Source organism: Microcaecilia unicolor, chromosome 13 (genome assembly GCF_901765095.1).
Source record: "Microcaecilia unicolor chromosome 13, aMicUni1.1, whole genome shotgun sequence".
Lineage (NCBI taxonomy): Eukaryota > Metazoa > Chordata > Amphibia > Gymnophiona > Siphonopidae > Microcaecilia > Microcaecilia unicolor.
Genome location: NC_044043.1, coordinates 40,426,238 through 40,443,540, shown reverse-complemented (window position 1 = coordinate 40,443,540; position 17,303 = coordinate 40,426,238). Strand labels below are relative to the sequence as shown.

General features: G+C 45.2%; 1 protein-coding gene across 2 annotated transcripts in view; it reads left to right on the top strand.

The window, feature by feature from the left end:
- The window catches only part of RABEP1 (rabaptin, RAB GTPase binding effector protein 1), a 148,566-nt gene that overhangs the window by 87,847 nt on the left and 43,416 nt on the right, over positions 1–17,303 (top strand). For both annotated transcript variants that reach the window (XM_030222557.1, XM_030222556.1), the window contains 3 exons: positions 4,593–5,057; positions 7,206–7,310; positions 9,746–9,862. In XM_030222557.1, coding sequence (XP_030078417.1) covers positions 4,593–5,057; positions 7,206–7,310; positions 9,746–9,862 — 687 coding nt within the window. The remainder of the gene's footprint in view (positions 1–4,592; positions 5,058–7,205; positions 7,311–9,745; positions 9,863–17,303) is intronic.

The following is a 17,303-nucleotide window of genomic DNA, read 5'->3' as shown; positions in this document are numbered from 1 at the left end:
GTACTAAACACTGGCCATGTTTCAGCATCTGGCCTTTGTCAGGGGTCTTAAATGCCAGCATAAGAGTCATATATCGATGCTGAATGTGAAGTTTTAAAAAGTGAACCACTGTGTGCTACACAAAATGTCAAGTTTTATCTTAAAGCTTCAGTATAAGACGCCAACAAACACAATGTTATCACTAAAAACAGCATTGGTGGTAACACTGTGTTTGTTGGCGTCTCGACATTTTCTGTAGCATACAGTGGTTTGTTTTATTAAACTTCGCATTCAGCATGGAGGTTTTCGAGTGGGCCTAGGCAGCAACCCTACTGCTCAAAGGCATAGGTTTCCTCTGTCTTCTCAGTCTGCCCAGAACCCCCAGGCCCAGTGTTTTCAGCCTTGCCAGTCCTGACCTCAGTAGTCCCAGCCAGCTCTCCCGTCAAAGCAAGGGATGTGCTTTTTTACTGGCTTCAGGAGAGTACAGTTGCAGTCCATTAACTGTCCCACATGGCCTACTGGTAGGGGGAGGCTGAATGTTTTACAACATAGATGACCCCTTGTAACCTCCGACTAGTGGGTTCTTCAGTTAGCCCGTCTGTTACATCCTGCATTGATGTCAGACGCACAAGCATGTACTTGTAGAAGAAATCTCCATCCTCCTCCAGGCCAATGCAGTCGAACCCATGCCATCAGGGGAGGAGGAGATTCTATTCCAGGTATTTCCTTGTGCCCAAAAAGATGGAGAGATTTCATCCCATCCTAGACCTAAGGGCCCTGAACAAATTCCTGTTCAAAGAAAAGTTCAGGACGATTTCCTTGGGCACCCTGTGCTCTCGGGACTTAAAGGATACCTATATCCACATTTAGATACTTCCCAATCACAGGAAGAATATCAGATTCTGAATAAACACCACTACCGGTATCGTGTTCTACCATTTGGCCTGTGTCATCTCCCAGGGTATTCTCCGTGTCTAGCGGTTGTTGCATTGTGTTTGTGTAGACTGAGAGTATATTGTTTCCCTATCTGTATGATTGGCTGGTCAAGAGCACGTTGCAAGAGGGAGTGACAGTCAATTTGGCTAACTGTTCTGGTGTTGGGAGTTACTACGGTTTTTCCTAAACTACCCCAAGTCCCACCTTCTTCCGGTCCAACGATTGGCATACATAAGAGCCCTGCTTGATACAGGGCTGGTTCGGGCTTTTCTCCCACATGCGAGAGCAGAGCCCTTATTAGCACTTTCCTCGCAGGTCCGAAGCAGAAAACAGGTCACAGCTCGGCAAATGCTGAATTGATGGGCTATATAACCTCAACAGTGCATGTCACTCTCTAGGCATGTCTTCATTTGAGAGAGGCCCAGTGGACCCTAGCTTCCCAGTGGTCTCAGGTGGCTGGAAATCTAGCGGATGTAACCCGTATTGAACCAGAGTGGGTTCTTACCCTTCTGTGGTGGACAGTTCGAATGAATTTGACTGTGGGACTAACATTCCAAATTCCACCTCCTCGGACAGTGCTAACAACAGATGCATCTAATCTGGGATGGGGAGCTCATGTGGACAGGTTTCATGCTCAAGGAACTTGGTCTACTCAGGATACCGATCTCCATATCAGCCTCCTTGAGCTGAGGGTTATTTGGAATGCTTTTAAGACAGGCAGATTTATTAGGCTACAGAACAAAATTATTTTCATTCGAACTGACATCCAGGTTGCAATGCTCTATGGGAACAAGCGGGGGGAGGGAGGAGGGTACAGAATCCCTACCCCTTGTGTCAGGAAACATTGGGGATGAGGCAGTGGGTGTTCCTTCACAGAATGGTCGTCAAGCCACATACCTACCAGAAAAGAACAATTGCCTGGCAGACAGACTGAGCAGGGTTTTGCAACCGCACGAATGGTCTCTCAACTTGAGTGTAACCTAAAAGATCTTCCTAGGGTGGGGCACCACCTTGGTGGATATTTTTGCAACTCATCTCAACAAAGTCCTCTAGTTCTGTTCCAGGCTTGGATCACAAGGCAGACTAGTGTCGGATGCCTTTCTCCTACATTGGGGACAAGTCTTCTGTATACATATTCTCCATTGCCTTTCATAGAGAAGACTTTGCTGAAACTCATTAAGACCAGGGAACTATGATCCTAATCTGTTCCTTACTGGCCAAGGCAGATCTGATTTCCTCTTCTTCTGGAGTTGTCCTCCGAAGGTACATGGATATTGGAATATTTTCTGACCCTCATGCAGAATGAGGGATCCCTTCTGCATCCCAAGCTCCAATCCCTGGGTCTCACAGCTTGAATGTTGAGAGTGTAGAATTTGAATCCTTAGATTTGCCAGAGGGTGTGTCTTGAATCTTGCTAGCTTCCAGGAAAGACTCCACTAAAATGTTACATATTTAACTGGAGGAATTTTGATGTGAGTGCAAGACCTTGGAGCCCCCTCACTTGTCGTCCTACTCAAAAACTGCTTGAATACCTCCTGCACCTTTCTGGGTCAGGTTTGAAAAGCAACTCTGTCAGAGTTCAGCTAGTGTTTATAATTGTGTAGGAAGTAAGCCTATGTCAGTACAGTCTCTAGTTGTTCGGTTTATGAGAGGTTTGTTATTGACAAAGCCCCATGTCAGACCTCCAACTGTTTCATGGGATCTCAGTGTTGTCCTCACCCAGCTGATGAAAGCCCCTTTTGAATCACTTGATTCCTGTCATCTGAAGTATTTGACCTGGAAAGTTGTATTTTTGGTGGTGGTCACTTCAGCTCGCAGAGTCAGTGAGCTTCAGGCACTAGTAGCTAATCCACTTTACACTGTTTCACCACATTAGAGAGGTTCTTCACACAAACACACCAAGTTCCTTCCTAAGGTAATGTTGGAGTTTCATCTTAGTCGATTGCTCTGCCAGCATTTTTTCCAAAACCACATGCTCATCCTGGAGAGAGTGTACTGCATACCTTGGATTGCAAGTGAGCCTTAGCCTTCTATCTAGAGCGGACTACAGCCCATAGACAGTCCACCTAGCTTCTTGTTTCTTTTGACCCAAACCGGATGGGAGTGACGGCAAATGCACAGTTTCTAATTGGCTAGCAGATTTAATTTCCTTTACTTATGCCCAGGCTGAGCTGACTCTAGCGGGTTATGTCAAGGCTCATAATGTCAGAGCTGTGCTGACGTCAGTAGCCCACTTGAAGTAGCCTCCATACTGTGACATGGTCATCTGTCCACACATTCACATCTCATTATTGCCTTGAGCAGTATACCCGACGTGACAGCTAGTTCAGGTCGGCAGTCCTGAAGAAACACACACACACCCCACCCCAGCCCAGTCTTCTTCAGTTCTAGGCTGCATCTTCACAGCTAGTATGTAAATAGCTTCAAGTTTAATTGACTTTCGGGCCTCGATGTTTGGAGTCCCTATTATCCTAGCACTGTTGTTTTTGGTGAGCTTGGTAGCTAGGGATTCCCAGCTGTGAGAATAAAACTGGCCTGCTTGTCCTCTGAGAAAGAGAAGTTACTCACCTGTCGCAGGTGTTCTCCGAGGACAGCAGGTCAAGTATTCTCACATACCCTCCTATCACCCCTTGGAGTTGTATTCTTTAGCTATTTTATATGACTGTGGGACGCTGCTGGAAAGTTCTACTAATCTCGCTAGTCAGTATCCGCACCGGCCTTCATTGGATGTTGTTGCCCAACTGAGAATACTTAGCCTGTTGTCCTCTGAGAACACCTGGTACAGGTGAGTAACTTCGCTTTGTGGTCTGATGAGTCCAAGGGAACTTTTCTTTTCCCTATGCTAAGCGGTATGTATGGCATAAAATAAAACAGAAAACCACAGCACATCATCCTGATAACATCCTACAGTAAAGCACTGTGGTGGCAGCATTATGATGTAGGTATGCTTTGCAACAGGGACAGAGAAACTTGTGAAGATCAAAGGAAAGATGGCGCAAAGTGCAAGTAGATCCTGGAGGAAACCCTGTTTGTTGTAGATTGCAGATTGGGGAAAAAGATTTCACTTTTCTGCAGGACAGTGATCCTAAGCACAAAGCAAAGACAATAGATTTACTAAGCAAGATGAGAGTGGCCAGTCAAAGCCCATACCTGAATCCAGTAGGAAGTCTGGTAAGATTGGACTGCAATCCACAGCCCATCCCTAGCTAACTTGAAAGAACTTGAGCTATTCTGCTGGTAGACACTTGTCCTAATTGACTCATGACTGTTAATGGTGCAAAAAGAGCTTCCACCACATTGAGTCAAGAGTGTGAAGACCTGTAATAAAGACTTTTGGTTTCTTATTCTTAATTACTTTTTGAATATTTTTTTAATTGTTCTTTTATTTTGAAAATGTAGAATATATTATGTAAATCAGTGAAACTCCTACTTTTTAATGCTTTTTGAATTGTGTTTTTTAGACAGCAGAATCTGAAAAATATGCAAGGGTATGAAGACTTTGCAAGGCACTGAAGGTACATGCATTATGTATATACTACATCACAGAATCAGCTTGGTTTCATGGTTCTTTTTGATACAACCTGATGTTCAGAAGTCTGCCATCGACATTTTGCTATGCAGTAGGATATACTTCCATTAAAAAAAGGAAAAGGGTAGTTTTTTTTTTTTCTTTGTAGGTGCACCTAAATAGTACCCTTGGTTCGGTTCATTCTCTGGATTCAGATGTACTTTTGCACGATGAAGACTCGCTTAATAAACAGGATGATATGTTTAAAGATGGACTTCGAAGGACACAGTCTACTGACAGTTTGGGGACATCTGGATCATTGCAATGTAAAACTTTAGGTTACATCAACAAAACAAAATCTGCTGGAAACCTGGATGAAACTGATTTTGGGCCATTGGTTAGTGCAGATTCTGTGATGGAGAACTTTGATACTGCCTCACTTGGATCTCTGCAAATGCCTAGTGGATTCACGTTAACCAAAGATCAGGAAAAAGCAATCAAAGCAATGACACCAGAGCAAGAGGAGACAGCATCTCTCCTGTCCAGTGTCACACAGAGCATGGAATGTACATACGTACCCCCTACTGGCTATCGTTTGGTTAGTGAGACGGAGTGGAACCTTCTTCAAAAAGAGGTAAATTGGAATCATTTTTCATTTAAGCTATGTTAAATTTTTACTTTGTGTGGTTTTATAAGCTAGATCAGATAGTCCACAAAGCCCAGTATTTTGTGAAGCACCAGGATCCAGCATATCCCTAAGTTGATCCTTTTCAGCTACTACTTTTGAGAACCAAAGCGGCCTCCTTTTCCTTCTACTTTTATTTACTTTACTTACAAAAAGGTTTGTTGCCCTTAAAATAGCTCCCTTCAGTTTTGCCCACTGTTTTCTTACTTCTTCCAGATGTTCTCACCCAGATAACAGTTCCTGAACAAAGTTAGTTTTGAGGGGTAGACTAAATCCATCTATATATGTTGCTTACAAAGATATTTCTTTACTTTTCAACCACAGGGCTAAAGTCTGGAAAATTAGAATAAATTGGTTGGTTTTTTGGGGTTTTTTTTTTTTAATATTCCAAAACTTTTGACTTACCCAAGCAGTTATCCATTCTTTGTGGCGATAGTTTCAGAATTTCTTTTTAAAACGGCCTGTAACAACTTGTCTCTTCTGATCACACAAAGGGAACTGTGTGTGCTCTTTCTACCATAAAATCTTCTGGGATGGTCTTCACCTTTAAAAATTTCCCTTAGTAGTTTTTCTATGTACTCTGTGACTGATTCTTTTTCACTTCCCTCAGGGTGTCCTATAGTTCTTTTATTGATCCCATGAATGATTTTCCAGATAATCTAGTTTGCATTAAGAGCTTACTTATTTCAGCAACATGGAGTGCCAAGAGGTCATCCTCTAAGTTCAGTATGTGCATCTCTGCGAACTCCAATCTTCCCACCACCTTGTGCAGTTCCGATCGCAATCCAGTCAACTCAATCTGTATTTTTGTTAGCTGGATGCTTGGTCTGGTGTGATCTTCTCTAATAATGTTAAGCACTGTCTCCAGATGTAGAGCCTGTTGACGTGAATGGTCTGTTGTTGAGGACAGGCTGTAAGTAGATCCTGAGGATGCAAAATTCACCAATCTTGAGGTGGCATCTTGTAAGGCCATACACTGTATGATACACTGCTGCCTTGCTGTTTTTACTCTCTGCCGTAGCACTATGGGTTGCCTTCTGAGATTGGTTCAGGGCACCATCTCTTCCCCTTGTACTTTGTAGTATTGGTTGATGCCAAAGATGGAGCCCAGCAATTCACATTTTCACCCTACATTGTCCATCATATAACCTGTCTTGAGACATTTATCCAGTCACTATTAAGGAAACTCAGATTTCTTGTTTATTATGTTGCCAAGTCTATATTTGCCTTTGTAATTTTTTTAAATCTTTTTTTTTTTGATCTGACAGTTCTCTCCAGCAATTTTTTTTTTCTGTTTTCAGAACCAGGGTGGAATCTGATATCATGAATCTTTATTAGCACTACCTGTGGATTTTTCCCCCTCTTATATTTTTTTGTCTTCCTTACATATCTTAGTTTGATCATTGTAGTGGCCCTGCTGGGGTGGTTGGGGGGGGTGGGGGGGAGTAAAATCTGGCTCCTTTAAAACGTACCCAGAGCCATTCATCTGATTATCTATGCATTACTCCCCGACAATGACCACAACCTCCTCTCTCTCTTGGGAGCTGTGAGTGCTACCTCCACAGCATCTCTAGTTACGGCCAACCTTTGGAGCAGAAATCTTGATTTGAACCTCAGCCTTCCGCATAGTAGTGCACAGCACTTATATCCAAGCTACTGAGCCATCTCTTTCATTTGTTAGCATTTCATTGTCTATTAATACAATAAAAGTAATTTATGCACTTAAAGCCTTCGAGAGTGGGAAGAACTGACCCATCAACATGTGGCCCTTGAGCAAAATTTAAGGCTATTCTTGGTCAGCTCAGGAACTAAAGAATATCTCAATTTGCAATTTGGATTCTAAGGAACTAAAAACCATGTATTTTTCAGTATTACTATTGTAAATGAGTTGGACCTCCTCATGTTTGGATGTTTTCAGTAGTGTATTGTATAGAGCCTGGTGGACCCACCTGCCACCCCAAATATAGACTCAGTGGGCATAGTTCAGTGGAAGTTATGGATGGACAGATTTACCATTGTGTAAGTTGTTCTGACATTTCATGGGAAGTGTTAAAAAAATAAATTAGTACGTGTTATAAATTATTTGGTGTCCTTCAGGTACAGAATGCAGGAAACAAGCTTGGTAGACGCTGTGATATGTGTTTCAATTATGAAAAGCAACTTCAAGGAATTCAGATTCAGGAGGCTGAGACCAGAGACCAGGTGAGTTCTCTTTGATACCATAGATGTAGTTTTCAAAATGTATTGATAAATTTCTGAACATAATCTGTTTGGGGGACATAAAATTCTCAGCTACAAACCTTATGAAAGTGACTAGCTGCTAAAATCACTCTTAAAGACAAGTCAGGTTTCTCCAAAGAAACTATCCCTATAGGTTGTTTCAATTTTTTTACAATTTATTTGGATACTGGTGTTGAACTTTTTGTCAGGATATTTCCCTTTCTTTAAAGTAGCCCTTTTTAGAGATTTTGGTAAGCACAGTTGAGGCAGTTTTAAACCATAGCTAATTAAGACCATGTAGTTGCTATTTAATAATTACATGCAACAGGAATATAAACATCTTATGTGTGGGCAGCAACTTGCACCCATCAGATCTGTAAATCAAGAACCAACCCAGTGCTGTTATATATTAGCCCCATAGGGGGACCCCCCCTATCTTTCAGGTCCATAGACCACACCTTTTTGATTTTGATAATTAAATTCAACAGTCTTGATTACTTGCTTGCATGCCTTCCAGAACAATCCACATATGACACATCAAACTTTTACATATGTAAATTTTACAGGCTAAATGGGTCCCGTTTACTAAAATGGGTTACATGTTTGCACATTTAAAACTTAATGCACGGTAAGTGCAAAGCCTGTATGGTAAATGTTGGCGGTGTGCCCAGCATCTGCTCCTGCATTTACTACACAGATCAGCCACTCACCACACAGTAAATGCATCACTAGATGTACATTTACTGCAGTGCTTAAAAATCAAACCCAGATAATCATTTCCACCTATTGCCCCAAATCCTCCCCCAGTACTTACTCCAACGGGAGTGGGGGAGAGGAGCTATCTCTTGTGAGATAGCAGTAGAGCAGCAGTGATCCCTGGATACTTGAGGAGCTATCTCTTGTGAGATAGCAGTAGGGCAGCAGTGATCCCTGGATACTCCTGCTCTTGCTGCCCAGATTCAAAATGGTGGCTCTGAATGAGACTCTAGCAGTAGTACTGCAAAACTACCACTGGAAGTCAGAGCCATCATTTTGAACCTGATTGGAAACAAGATGAGCAACTGGGGGTCACTCCTGCCCACCACTATCCCCTGAGGTACACACCTGGTAAGTGCAGGAGGAGGAAGGAACCAGAAAGCTGAGATATTATGGAATGGATGATGATCTGGATTTTGTTTTGTTTTTCATGCACTATGGGTGCAGTAATGTCATGCCCATAGTGCAACTGCATCCATGGTATCGGCATCTGTGACAGTTAATGAACAGTACAGGAATTTGGATTTTAGCTCATGCATTTTTCTGGGGTAGCTCAAGTCAAGTTATATTCAGATACGACACCCCAACATAATAGCCCCGACAAAAAACAGCCTTGTAACAAAATAGCCCTTAATAAATGAGCCCCTGACAAAATGGCCCCTCCCACAAAATGGCCCCTGGACAGAATAGCCCGTAGGCAAAATAGCCCCGTGACAGAATAGCCCCTGGACAAAATAGCCCCCTATAAAAAAAATAACACAAAAAAAAATGATAATCTACAAATGAAATCTTCACTGATAAAGGCTCCTGCCAGCATTGCGTTGTGTAAAGCATATGTAAATAAAATTCTACAGCTACCAACTGATATTCATGATCTGTTCTGCTGTTTAAGGAAACTATTCTTCCATCAACATGCTAATTAAAAAAAACAAAACAATGTCATCATTTTCATAGTCTTACCAACCTTATCCTGTTTGGCAAGGTAAGATTATTAGGAAAAAAATGCAGTGTCATATCCTGGGCAGCCTGATCGGGCCTTTTTGTTGGAGATCTAATTTGTCAAGGGCTATATTGTGGGCAGGCTGTTTTGACAGTGGCTGTTATGTCAGGGGCTATTTTGTCGGGGGCTATTTTGACCGGGTACCATTCAGATACAATAGGTATTTTCATGTCCCCAGAGGGCTTAAAAATTAAGCATGTACCTGAGGCAATGGAGGGTTAAATGACTGACTTGCTCAAGGTCACAAGGAGCAGCAGTGGGTTCTCAGCCTGCTACCCTTAACCATTAGGCTACTCCTCTACTCATGCTCTAACTGTATGTGCAGTCCATTCCTTTTCTCTTCTCATAACTTGCAGTGCACAGTAGCTGTTAAAGAGCATTAACTCTAGTGCTAACTGCTTAATATGCCTTAATAAAAATGCCACTATCTATAATCTAAATGCCTTTCTACATTTTTCATTCTGCTGTCAAGTATACAATTCAGAATGCTTTAAAGTAGGAGTTTATTTTGCTAATCTGTACAACATACTTTACTTTCATCTTGAAAGGATAGTTATAGAAATATTCCAGACGTAATTGAGGATAAGAAACTAGTTACCTTTCTTGATGAAATAAATTCTTTTGACGAGGGCAATTTTATTTTTCTTTTATGATCCTGTAGGTGAAAAAGCTTCAAGTCATGCTGAGGCAAGCTAATGACCAGCTGGAAAAAACAATGAAAGATAAGCAGGAACTAGAAGACTATATGAAACAAAGCACTGAAGATACCACTCAACAGGTGAGCAAAGTATCACAAAGTAATGGGTTTAGTAAGGTAGAATTCCTTTTTGTAACTGAGAGGATCTTTGTAATTTGTATTACTAGTAATATAGCAGTAGTATCCTAACCTAGAGGCACATTACAAACAGGATTTAAAACTTTGAGCTGGAAATACTTGTGGTTTTGTGGCACAAAAAATATAGCACTGTGTTCACTTGGTACATTAACTTTTTTTTTTTTAAATTAACATTTTGTATTTTGGCACCGTGTTCGCGGATTTTTGATAAGACTAGGTGTTAAAGTCCAGGGTACTGAGAGGCAATTTTTGATAGACCACCCTGGGGCTTTTGCCCCCAATAGGGCGTTAGCGACTCTGTTGGGGAGGAAGCTGTGTTTGGTGGCTCGCAAATGCATTATGCAGTATTGGACTTCTCCAGAGGCACCCGCCTATTGGCACTGGAGAAATCAGGTTCACCTCCTAGCCTCTTGGGAAGCCCGAGAGTCCAAGACTTCAGTCAAACGTAGAAGGCATTTCCTTCAAGTTTGGTCTCCTTATTTACAATTGCTGAGCCCGCATGGGAGAAGTCTGCTTGTTAATTCCAGTTATCATCTATAGAGTCTGTAAGAGTCTGCTGCAGTTGCTCCCGTTTCAGTTGAGCCTGCCTGGGAAGGGGTGGGGAGGGTGGGAGGTGGGGGAGGGAGGGAGGGGGGATCTGGGGGGCACCAAGTTTAAAGTTTGTACCTAATGGAGCGCAGAACCATGGCATATGTTGATAGTTAGATAACATTTCCACTGCTCTGAGAAAGTATGGTAAATTTTGAGCGGTTTTAAGTCTTAACAATATAGCCCAGTGCTCTGTGGCTGCTAACAGGCATTTAACCTTATATGACAGCTTGTCTTAAAGTCTTGCATCCAGCTATTGCACCGGTCGCTGGAGTGTAACAGTAAAGATCAGTAGCATGGAGTACTCATAGTAGGCCCATAAAAGGTGGAGATATAGGCACGGGGCCATCAGGGACAGGCCCTTTGCCATTGTACAGTATTGTTTTGATTTGCATCAAAGAGTTTGCTGCAGAATCTTTAAATACAGCAAAATGTTTACTTCTATGTTCACTTCAATGTTTACTTTGTAAAAATTAATAAACAGAGTCAAATGTATAAGCTTAAAGGAGGGGAGGATGGGGGGAGGGGGGTTGTTTGGGGATAAAAGAAGAAAATGTTTTGACGTATGTGGAATAATTGATAGTTAGCTGTTGTATTAGAAAGGCTGTTTGCTGAACAGGAGGTATACATGTTTTATATAATACGTCAATAAACAGATTTAAACATAAAAATTAACATTTTGTTTTTGATATGGATCAAAGTACTGGTTGCCTGAGGCTGTATAAGGATTTGGATATAGTGGCTTCCTGGTGCAAGATAAGTCTTCAGTTTGTTTTTCTTTGTGAAAGCTAAGGTCCTGTGATCTAAAACCCGTTGCAAATGACAAAATTGTTCATGATACAGTCAGAATCATCAGTCCTTGGTCAGTAACTCAGATTCAAAACTAAAGATAAAATTAGTCCCAAATAACTTCACAATGGGCAACACTGCACTTGTTTTTTTTATTCTCAACTGCCTCGGCTTTCCTGGGTGGGTTCTGGACTGGTCTGGGAGGATTCAAAGAAAAGAAGTTTAACAGCTAATTCTAAATTTTGCTTTCCATATCGCCTATGTAAAACCAATTGAGATGAATGGGAGGAAGCCACACTAGCTCTCAGTATACCTGTCCAAGACACTCTCCTGGCATAAATATCAGACTTTAAGGGAGTAGTTCTATAAAGTATTTAGGCAGTGATTACACGACTCCCTGACCAGAGGAAGGGTATCATAGCTCTACATACATGGAGATCATACAAGAGAAGAAAAGAATGTGGGAAATAGTTGTGCACCTGTTTGCAAACTACTACATGTATATCTGCTGTCCTGGAGCCTAGAGTAAATCAGCCCAGACGCACTTGCCCTGGGAGCCTGCTGAACTGGGGGAGTCTGCCTGCATCCTGTCGTCCTGGGAGGTCAATGAGGAGGATGGCCTAGAGACCACAACCTTGGGGCATAGGAATCCTGCTTCATCCGTACATATGTCTGCATCATCTGCTGGAGAAAGACACTGAAGAGTAGAAAGCAGCACCAGCCTCTTTTAAGGGGTCTGAAATCAGCTCTGAACTTTGTTTGTTTGTTTTGTTTTCATCTGCTGGCAAGGGGTCATAATCCACTTGTCTGGACAAGGAGGAATGAACATTTGAATCTGCTCTTAGATTATAGGCTCAAAATTTTCTTCTTTTTAGATCCACTATTAGGATTGATGGGATTGATGCTGCTCAAGTATGTCTGTGTCTGTGCAGGGAGTGGGGCTGATATAGGAGCTGCTACCTCTCCATGGACACACCTAGGATTACATCACCGACAGGGAATATTTAAAAACCTTTTTTCTGAGAAGTTGTCTTCAGTATGTACTTAATGCACAATGGATTCCATGGACCTCTTGTCCTTCAGCAAAAACTGTTACACAGAATAGTTTATTTCAGAATGGTGGTTCTCAACCAGATGTCTGACACTCTAGTGGGTCACAAAAACCTGGGAGAGGTCATAGGGTCAGCAGGATGTTTTCTGTTCTCTGCCTGATGCTGATTTGTGCTGCTGCATTTGAGGCAGAAATAGAGGTGTGCTGGAGCTGGCTCGCGCGAGAGCCAGCGGTTGAGCTCTCCAGACGGCTCCTGCACACAAAACTCTAGGCAGTGTCCTGGGCTGTGTCAGATCTGCTCCAGGTGCAAGCGTCTTTCTCTCTCCTTGTCTGTCCCTCTCCAGCCCAGTAGAGGAGTAGGTCTCAGTTCCCGGGTGTAGCAAACCATTCTCTCTGTCTTTCGCCCCCCGCCTGCTGGTACCAGTGTCTCTCCTTCTTCATCCTTTTCAATGTCTGTAACCTTCACACTTGTTTAGAGAAGAAAAGAAATTTGAAATTGGATTTGTTTAGATTTTGGCCAAAAATGGTGGTACATTAATTTTTGTCAAACCAAAACCCTCTCCTCCCGCGCCCCCCAAACCTATCGTACAAATCCTGGTGGTTAGTCGATCTCCAGTCATTCCTACCCATGCTGGCTCTGCAGTCAATGTGAGGGGAAAATAATACAAGAAAGTAAAATAAAAAAAGTACAGAAGAGCATGAAGATCAGCCTGCATGGCAAGGTGGATAAAACAGACTGAGGTGGTATCAGGTGGGGCACTGTGGTGCTCAGTAAAGCCTTCTAGGTTTTTCTAAGGAGAGCTAGTTCATCCATGCCACCGTTGGATGGCATCACCCATGTGTGGCTGATTAATCCCGCTTGTCCTTAAAGAAAGAGGGTTAATGTGGGGATGAAGTTGCTATGCGTGCGAATAAGGGATGATGAAGGAAAAGTTTCATAATATGTTAGATTTGGGTATGTGCATATCTTCTGTCATTGTACTCTCCTTAGTAGGAGGAAATTGTCCTGGTTCTAGCTATCTAGTTTGAAACTGCATACAGAATGGATTATTGGGTTTTTCATTTCACTTTTTGCGTCCACATTTGTAAGTTGTGGTTATGTATTTAGTATTTGACAAAGGTCTGGCCGTGTTTTCTGTATGCATGACCAAGGAAGCACATAGGGATCTAGAAATTGTATGCTTATGTTGCAATGCTGCCTGTTTATAAATAGGGTTGTTTGAGTTGTGGAAGTTAGTGCTGCTGTAGTATGGCAGATTTGGTACATATGCAGAATGGGAATTTTTCAGATTTTGTATTTCATAAGGTGCCTAGTAATGGAGAGAGTTGTGTTGCTATTACTGAAATGACATTGGAGTCAAAATATTAAATCAGAACACTTATTTTCTGTGGTGAGTCTTTTGGGGAAACACCCTAGTTGTGGTCTGTTTAACAGTCATGATCTTGTATGCCATATGCATATATGCATATATATTCATATGCATAACTTGACAACCTTCCGGAAGTTATTGAAGACGCACCTGTTCGAAGAGACTTACAATATAAATCCTCCTTAATGACTTGATTCCATTCTACATCAAAACCAACTAATACTGAACCCTTCTAATTTGATTATGTTAATCACATTATCACTATTGGTCATTATATCTTACCTGTTTTATTTTGTGTTATGTAAATAATTTTCTCCGAGGACAAGCAGGCTGCTTGTTCTCACTGATGGGTGACGTCCACGGCAGCCCCTCCAATCGGAAACTTCACTAGCAAAGTCCTTTGCTAGCCCTCGCGCGCCCGCGCGCACCGCGCATGCGCGGCCGTCTTCCCGCCCGAAACCGGCTCGAGCCGGCCAGTCTTCTTTTGTCCGCACTCGGTACGGTCGTGTTTTCGCCGTGTCGAGCCCCGGAAAGTCGACCTCGCGCGTCCAATTTGTTTTGAACGTGTTTTTTTCCTTCGGGAAAGCTTTGTCCTAGTCGGGAAGTGCTCCGGAAACCCCCCGCCGGGTTTCGTGTAAATCCTCCCCGTACTTCCAGCTTTTTTGCCCCGGTAAGTTTTCTTTCGTCGTCGGGGTAGGCCTCTTTTCGGCCTCGGTCGAGATTTTTTCTCCCTCTAAATTTGGTGCTTCAAATTTCGCCATTTCGGCTTTTGATTTCGCCGGCGTGATTTTTCCGCCCATGACATCGAAGCCTTCCAGCGGCTTCAAGAAGTGCACCCAGTGCGCCCGGGTTATCTCGCTCACTGATCGACACTCGTCGTGTCTTCAGTGTCTGGGGGCCGAGCACCGCCCTCAGAACTGCAGTCTGTGTTCCCTGCTTCAAAGGCGGACTCAGGTAGCGAGACTAGCCCAGTGGAACGTGTTGTTCTCGGGCTCTTCGTCGGCATCGGCACCGGGATCTTCGAGTGCATCGACGTCGTCAGCGTCCAGACCTCCTTCCTCGGCCGCCCCTGCATCGAGTGCATCGAGGCATCGGGCCTCTGCATCGGCGCCGAGACATCGGATAGCTGCATCGACGTCGGTGGTACCAGGACCTCGTCTGCTGATGTCGTCGGACGGTGGTGCATCGGGTGGAGTGCAGGTGAGGGCTGTCCATTCCCCTACTGGTGGCGGTGAGCCCTCGGGTGGGTCTCCGCCTACCCTGAGGGCTCCTGCGGTACAGCCCCCCCGAGATCGACCTTCTTCAGTCTCGGCCCCGAGGAAGCGACGGATGGATTCGACGTCCTCCTCGTCGGTGCCGGGGAGCTCCGGTGACATGCTTCGGAAAAAATCGAAGAAGCATCGACACCGGTCTCCTCCCCGTGTCGGCACCGAGAGCTCTGGGTCGCCGAGGGATTCGGCACCCAGCAGGCATCGGCACCGAGAGGACCGCTCACCCTCTGTTCAGGAGGTGTCGATGCGCTCCGCTCTGGACAGCCCGGAACAGCCTCCACGCCCGGAACAGGTACTGACGTCGACGCCTGCATCGACCTCTCAGCCTTTCTCTGCAGCCGCTCTAAACGAGAGCCTCCGGGCCGTTCTCCCAGAGATTCTGGGAGAGCTGTTGCGCCCTACCCCTCCGGTACCGGCGGTGCTTGCGCCACCGGTACCGTCGAGCGTGGCGCCGGCTGGCCCATCGCCCAGGTTGAGGTCCCCGACGTCGGTACCGCGTGCGGTACCGACCGCGGCCACCTCCCAGGAAGGCTCCCCGACTACGTCGGCGGAGGGAGCTTCGCCGATGCGGGCGAGGGAGTCTACCTCTCGACGCCCCCATCGTGGACGGGGTTCCACGGAGTCGAGCAGGGCGAGGTTGCAGACACAGGTCCGTGAACTTGTGTCTGACACCGAGGGTGAGGCCTCGTGGGAGGAAGAGGAAGATCCCAGATATTTCTCTGACGAGGAGTCTGAGGGTCTTCCGTCTGATCCCACTCCCTCTCCTGAGAGACAGCTTTCTCCTCCCGAGAGTCTGTCTTTTGCCTCCTTTGTCCGGGAGATGTCTACGGCCATCCCCTTCCCGGTGGTTGTGGAGGACGAGCCCAGGGCTGAAATGTTTGAGCTCCTGGACTATCCTTCTCCACCTAAGGAAGCGTCCACTGTTCCCTTGCACCATGTCCTGAAGAAGACATTGCTTGCGAACTGGACCAAGCCATTAACTAATCCCCACATTCCCAAGAAGATCGAGTCCCAGTACCGGATCCATGGGGACCCAGAGCTGATGCGCACTCAGTTGCCTCATGACTCTGGAGTTGTGGATTTGGCCCTAAAGAAGGCTAAGAGTTCTAGGGAACATGCTTCGGCGCCCCCGGGCAAGGACGCTAGAACCTTAGACTCCTTTGGGAGGAAGGCCTACCATTCCTCTATGCTCGTGTCCAAGATCCAGTCTTACCAGCTCTACACGAGCATACACATGCGGAATAATGTGCGGCAGTTGGCGGGCTTGGTTGATGCTCTTCCCCCTGAGCAAGCCAAGCCTTTTCAGGAGGTGGTCAGGCAGCTGAAGGCGTGCAGAAAATTCCTGGCCAGAGGAGTTTATGACACTTTTGATGTTGCGTCCAGGGCCGCTGCTCAAGGTGTGGTGATGCGCAGGCTCTCATGGCTGCGTGCCGCCGACCTGGAGAATAGAATCCAGCAGCGGATTGCGGACTTGCCTTGCCGTGCGGATAACATTTTTGGCGAAAAAGTCGAGCAGGTGGTAGAGTCTCTCCACCAGCGGGACACCGCATTCGACAAGTTCGCCCGCCGGCAGCCTTCAGCTTCTACCTCTACAGGTAGACGATTTTTCGGGGGAAGGAAGACTGTTCCCTATACTTCTGGCAAGCGTAGGTACAATCCTCCTTCCCGACAGCCTGCGGCCCAGGCTAAGCCCCAGCGCGCTCGCTCTCGTCAGCAGCGTGCGAATCAGCAAGGCCCCGCGGCTCCCCAGCAAAAGCAAGGGGCGAGCTTTTGACTGGCTCCAGCAGAGCATAGCCGACATCCAAGTGTCAGTGCCGGGCGACCTGCCTGTCGGAGGGAGGTTGAAAGCTTTTCACCAAAGGTGGCCTCTCATAACCTCCGATCAGTGGGTTCTCCAAATAGTCCGGCAAGGATACACCCTCAATTTGGCCTCACAACCTCCAAATTGTCCACCGGGAGCTCAGTCCTACAGCTTCCAGCACAAGCAGGTACTTGCAGAGGAACTCTCCGCCCTTCTCAGCGCCAATGCGGTCGAGCCCGTGCCATCCGGGCAAGAAGGGCTGGGGTTCTATTCCAGGTACTTCCTTGTGGAAAAGAAAACAGGGGGGATGCGTCCCATCCTAGACCTAAGGGCCCTGAACAAATATCTCGTAAAAGAAAAGTTCAGGATGCTTTCCCTGGGCACCCTTCTCCCCATGATTCAGCAAAACGATTGGCTATGCTCTCTGGACTTGAAGGATGCCTACACACACATCCCGATACTGCCAGCTCACAGACAGTATCTGCGATTTCAGCTGGGCGCACGCCACTTCCAG